The sequence below is a fragment of the Callionymus lyra genome, chromosome 1 (assembly GCF_982586985.1).
Source record: "Callionymus lyra chromosome 1, fCalLyr1.hap1.1, whole genome shotgun sequence".
Classification (NCBI taxonomy): Eukaryota; Metazoa; Chordata; class Actinopteri; order Syngnathiformes; family Callionymidae; genus Callionymus; species Callionymus lyra.
Window position 1 is genome coordinate 853,224 of NC_141818.1, and position 7,102 is coordinate 860,325.

At 41.8% G+C, this 7,102-nt stretch overlaps 1 protein-coding gene across 1 annotated transcript in view; it reads left to right on the plus strand.

The window, feature by feature from the left end:
• Positions 1-3,827, plus strand: part of mcoln1a (mucolipin TRP cation channel 1a) — a 29,600-nt gene extending 25,773 nt beyond the window's left edge. The window contains exons 13-14 of the mRNA XM_087786934.1: positions 831-961; positions 2,996-3,827. Of these exons, the coding sequence (XP_087643060.1) occupies positions 831-961; positions 2,996-3,032 (168 nt within the window). The 3' untranslated portion in view covers positions 3,033-3,827. The remainder of the gene's footprint in view (positions 1-830; positions 962-2,995) is intronic.
• Positions 3,828-7,102: the final 3,275 nt, after the last annotated feature.

Sequence of the window (7,102 nt, forward strand, 5' to 3'; positions counted from 1 at the left end):
ATATATTCAATTGAACTTTGTACTATATTCTTATCTATATATTTAATTGATCTTTGTTCTATGTTCTTATCTATATATTTAATTGATCTTTGTTCTATGTTCTTATCTATATATATAATTGCACTGTGTTCTATGTTTTATCTATATATATAATTGCACTGTGTTCTATGTTCTTATCTATATATATAATTGCACTGTGTTCTATGTTCTTATCTATATATATAATTGCACTTTGTTCTATGTTCTTATCTATATATATAATTGCACTGTGTTCTATGTTCTTATCTATATATATAATTGATCTTTGTTCTATGTTCTTATCTATATATTTAATTGATCTTTGTTCTATGTTCTTATCTATATATTTAATTGATCTGTGTTCTATGTTCTTATCTATATATATAATTGATCTTGTTCTATGTTCTTATCTATATATATAATTGCACTGTGTTCTATGTTCTTATCTATATATATAATTGCACTTTGTTCTATGTTCTTATCTATATATAATTGCACTGTGTTCTATGTTCTTATCTATATATATAATTGCACTGTGTTCTATGTTCTTATCTATATATATAATTGCACTGTGTTCTATGTTCTTATCTATATATATAATTGCACTGTGTTCTATGTTCTTATCTATATATATAATTGATCTGTGTTCTATGTTCTTATCTATATATATAATTGCACTGTGTTCTATGTTCTCATCTATATATATAATTGCACTGTGTTCTATGTTCTTATCTATATATATAATTGCACTGTGTTCTCTGTTCTCATCTATATATATAAGTATACACTAATATTGTGTAACTATCCTGCAGCAACAAACCCAGGAGTCGCTCCACATCACAGACCTTCACGCCTTCATCGCTGAATGCACTGATGCTCCGAACTCTGGGAAGTTCCGAGGTTTGGAAACATCTCCGTGTTCCGTGTTCTGCTGCTGCGACAGGTGAGAGCCGTCAATCATCACAGGTGTCAATCATCACAGGTGTCAGTCATCACAGGTGTCAGTCATCACAGGTGTCAGTCATCACAGGTGTCAGTCATCACAGGTGTCAGTCATCACAGGTGTCAATCATCACAGGTGTCAGTCATCACAGGTGTCAGTCATCACAGGTGTCAATCATCACAGGTGTCAATCATCACAGGTGTCAGTCATCACAGGTGTCAGTCATCACAGGTGTCAATCATCACAGGTGTCAATCATCACAGGTGTCAGTCATCACAGGTGTCAATCATCACAGGTGTCAGTCATCACAGGTGTCAGTCATCACAGGTGTCAGTCATCACAGGTGTCAGTCATCACAGGTGTCAGTCATCACAGGTGTCAGTCATCACAGGTGTCAGTCATCACAGGTGTCAATCATCACAGGTGTCAGTCATCACAGGTGTCAGTCATCACAGGTGTCAGTCATCACAGGTGTCAGTCATCACAGGTGTCAGTCATCACAGGTGTCAATCATCACAGGTGTCAGTCATCACAGGTGTCAGTCATCACAGGTGTCAATCATCACAGGTGTCAGTCATCACAGGTGTCAATCATCACAGGTGTCAGTCATCACAGGTGTCAGTCATCACAGGTGTCAATCATCACAGGTGTCAGTCATCACAGGTGTCAGTCATCACAGGTGTCAGTCATCACAGGTGTCAGTCATCACAGGTGTCAATCATCACAGGTGTCAATCATCACAGGTGTCAGTCATCACAGGTGTCAGTCATCACAGGTGTCAGTCATCACAGGTGTCAGTCATCACAGGTGTCAATCATCACAGGTGTCAGTCATCACAGGTGTCAGTCATCACAGGTGTCAATCATCACAGGTGTCAGTCATCACAGGTGTCAATCATCACAGGTGTCAGTCATCACAGGTGTCAGTCATCACAGGTGTCAATCATCACAGGTGTCAGTCATCACAGGTGTCAGTCATCACAGGTGTCAGTCATCACAGGTGTCAGTCATCACAGGTGTCAGTCATCACAGGTGTCAGTCATCACAGGTGTCAATCATCACAGGTGTCAATCATCACAGGTGTCAGTCATCACAGGTGTCAATCATCACAGGTGTCAGTCATCACAGGTGTCAATCATCACAGGTGTCAGTCATCACAGGTGTCAGTCATCACAGGTGTCAATCATCACAGGTGTCAGTCATCACAGGTGTCAGTCATCACAGGTGTCAGTCATCACAGGTGTCAGTCATCACAGGTGTCAGTCATCACAGGTGTCAGTCATCACAGGTGTCAGTCATCACAGGTGTCAGTCATCACAGGTGTCAATCATCACAGGTGTCAATCATCACAGGTGTCAGTCATCACAGGTGTCAATCATCACAGGTGTCAATCATCACAGGTGTCAGTCATCACAGGTGTCAATCATCACAGGTGTCAGTCATCACAGGTGTCAGTCATCACAGGTGTCAATCATCACAGGTGTCAATCATCACAGGTGTCAGTCATCACAGGTGTCAATCATCACAGGTGTCAGTCATCACAGGTGTCAGTCATCACAGGTGTCAGTCATCACAGGTGTCAGTCATCACAGGTGTCAGTCATCACAGGTGTCAATCATCACAGGTGTCAGTCATCACAGGTGTCAGTCATCACAGGTGTCAATCATCACAGGTGTCAGTCATCACAGGTGTCAGTCATCACAGGTGTCAGTCATCACAGGTGTCAATCATCACAGGTGTCAGTCATCACAGGTGTCAGTCATCACAGGTGTCAGTCATCACAGGTGTCAGTCATCACAGGTGTCAGTCATCACAGGTGTCAATCATCACAGGTGTCAGTCATCACAGGTGTCAGTCATCACAGGTGTCAGTCATCACAGGTGTCAGTCATCACAGGTGTCAATCATCACAGGTGTCAGTCATCACAGGTGTCAATCAAACCTCATCGATCAGATGCAAACCATTCATTATCACACGAGTGTATTTTAATACTGTAGTATTTTCAAAGTATAAATACTTCAGGTGTGTTTCCTAGGACGACGACGTACGAAGACGCGCTGCTGGTGAACTGAGGTCGACCTCTGTGACCTTTACTGTGGGGTCACGACCTCTCGGGTGGCGTGCGCTGCCGGAGCTGCTATGTTGTCCTGGACCTGCTGGAGAAGAACCAGGAACCACCTGAACAAGACCAGGAACCACCTGAACAAGACCAAACCACCTGAACAAGACCAGGAACCACCTGAACAAACGCTCTATTGTTTCGGATCTTTATGCATGTTTGGGATATTCACGGGTCAAAGGTCAGAGGTCCAATCAAGGGGGCTCCCGCTGACCTTAGGACCGACAGAGACTCCAGGAACTCGAAGAACATCCAAAGATGTCTTCTGCGTGAACATGTTCGTCTGCCGCTCTAACTCGCTCGCACAACACGACGCGTCGCCGTGACGACCAGACGTTGATTGACAGGTGTCGTCATCTGACGGTTCAAGATGATTGTTGATGACATTTTATTATAAACATGTTTTTTTTCTTCTCTGTAGATAAAACTTTCTCATTCGTCTCAAGAAGTTTTTATTTGTTGTTGACCGAAACATTATGACCACACGTGGGATCAGTCGAACGTTTAGTGTGACGCCAGACCTCGCCAGCAGAGGGAGCGCGTGAGTCGCTTTAAAACTCGTCAAGTCTGGAACTGAACGTTAAGAACGGTTTGAAGCGTCAGAATGACGTCATTTCCTGTTGCTCTTCATAAAGTACGTCAAACACCTGTCAATCAAACACTTTTCTCACATTAAGACGTCATTTCCTCCTGAAAATAAATATTTAAACGATGGAAGTGAATCAATAAAATACTTTTTTAATGTTGATTTTTAATTGAATAATAAATTTAAATGTTTTTAATGAATTCATTTTTTAAAAATACAGTTTGAAATTCTAAGAAAAAAATAAACTTTGATTTAGAAAATATTTAAAGAAAAAAAAAAAATTAAAATCAATTGAACTTTTCAAAATAAAGTTTATTGAATTTAATTATTTCAAATAATAAATGTTTTGATGAAACTATGGTTTAATATTTTCACTCGAACTATGAACAGAAGATCAAAGGATCGACACGAACGTCCACTTTGATCTTTGTGTGTTTGTTTACGAGGAAAGTTGTGTTTGTTTATGAGGAAAGTTGTGTTTGTTTATGAGGAAAGTTGTGTTTGTTTATGAGGAAAGTTGTGTTTGTTTATGAGGAAAGTTGTGTTTGTTTATGAGGAAAGTTGTGTTTGTTTATGAGGAAAGTTGTGTTTGTTTATGAGGAAAGTTGTGTTTGTTTATGAGGAAAGTTGTGTTTGTTTATGAGGAAAGTTGTGTTTGTTTATGAGGAAAGTTGTGTTTGTTTATGAGGAAAGTTGTGTTTGTTTATGAGGAAAGTTGTGTTTGTTTATGAGGAAAGTTGTGTTTGTGCAGCTGTTTAGAAGAAGATTCTTCTGGTTTCAGACGAGACTCGAACTTCTGTCTTTTCTTCTGCTTTTTGTCTGCAGCTGTTCGTGAACAAAAGACCTTCAACTGCTATTGTTGTGTTGAGACTCACACTGAAGCTACACAACACACTGAAGCTACACAACACACTGAAGCTACACAACACACTGAAGCCACACAACACACTGAAGCTACACAACACACTGAAGCTACACAACACACTGAAGCTACTACACACTGAAGCTACACAACACACTGAAGCTACACAACACACTGAAGCTACACAACACACTGAAGCTACAACACACTGAAGCTACACAACACACTGAAGCTACACAACACACTGAAGCTACACAACACACTGAAGCTACACAACACACTGAAGCTACACAACACACTGAAGCTACACAACACACTGAAGCTACACAACACACTGAAGCTACACAACACACTGAAGCTACACAACACACTGAAGCTACACAACACACTGAAGCTACACAACACACTGAAGCTACACAACACACTGAAGCTACACAACACACTGAAGCTACACAACACACTGAAGCTACACAACACACTGAAGCTACAACACACTGAAGCTACACAACACACTGAAGCTACACAACACACTGAAGCTACACAACACACTGAAGCTACACAACACACTGAAGCTACACAACACACTGAAGCTACACAACACACTGAAGCTACACAACACACTGAAGCTACACAACACACTGAAGCTACACAACACACTGAAGCTACACAACACACTGAAGCTACACAACACACTGAAGCTACACAACACACTGAAGCTACAACACACTGAAGCTACACAACACACTGAAGCTACACAACACACTGAAGCTACACAACACACTGAAGCTACACAACACACTGAAGCTACACAACACACTGAAGCTACACAACACACTGAAGCTACACAACACACTGAAGCTACACAACACACTGAAGCTACACAACACACTGAAGCTACACAACACACTGAAGCTACACAACACACTGAAGCTACAACACACTGAAGCTACACAACACACTGAAGCTACACAACACACTGAAGCTACACAACACACTGAAGCTACACAACTCACTGAAGCTACACAACACACTGAAGCTACACAACTCACTGAAGCTACACAACACACTGAAGCTACAACACACTGAAGCTACACAACACACTGAAGCTACACAACACACTGAAGCTACACAACTCACTGAAGCTACACAACACACTGAAGCTACACAACTCACTGAAGCTACACAACTCACTGAAGCTACACAACACACTGAAGCTACACAACACACTGAAGCTACACAACTCACTGAAGCTACACAACTCACTGAAGCTACACAACACACTGAAGCTACACAACACACTGAAGCTACACAACTCACTGAAGCTACACAACACACTGAAGCTACACAACTCACTGAAGCTACACAACACACTGAAGCTACACAACACACTGAAGCTACACAACACACTGAAGCTACACAACTCACTGAAGCTACACAACACACTGAAGCTACACAACACACTGAAGCTACACAACACACTGAAGCTACACAACACACTGAAGCTACACAACACACTGAAGCTACACAACACACTGAAGCTACACAACACACTGAAGCTACACAACTCACTGAAGCTACACAACACACTGAAGCTACACAACACACTGAAGCTACACAACACACTGAAGCTACACAACACACTGAAGCTACACAACACACTGAAGCTACACAACACACTGAAGCTACACAACACACTGAAGCTACACAACACACTGAAGCTACACAACACACTGAAGCTACACAACACACTGAAGCTACACAACACACTGAAGCTACACAACACACTGAAGCTACACAACACACTGAAGCTACACAACACACTGAAGCTACACAACACACTGAAGCTACACAACACACTGAAGCTACACAACACACTGAAGCTACAACACACTGAAGCTACACAACACACTGAAGCCACACAACACACTGAAGCCACACAACACACTGAAGCCACACAACACACTGAAGCTACACAACACACTGAAGCTACACAACACACTGAAGCTACACAACACACTGAAGCTACAACACACTGAAGCCACACAACACACTGAAGCCACACAACACACTGAAGCTACACAACACACTGAAGCTACACAACACACTGAAGCTACAACACACTGAAGCTACACAACACACTGAAGCTACACAACACACTGAAGCTACACAACACACTGAAGCTACACAACACACTGAAGCTACTACACACTGAAGCTACACAACACACTGAAGCTACACAACACACTGAAGCTACACAACACACTGAAGCTACACAACTCACTGAAGCTACACAACTCACTGAAGCCACACAACACACTGAAGCTACACAACACACTGAAGCTACACAACACACTGAAGCTACACAACACACTGAAGCTACTACACACTGAAGCTACTACACACTGAAGCTACACAACACATTGAAGCTACACAACACACTGAAGCTACACAACACACTGAAGCTACACAACTCACTGAAGCTACACAACTCACTGAAGCTACACAACACACTGAAGCTACACAACACACTGAAGCTACACAACACACTGAAGCTACACAACACACTGAAGCTACA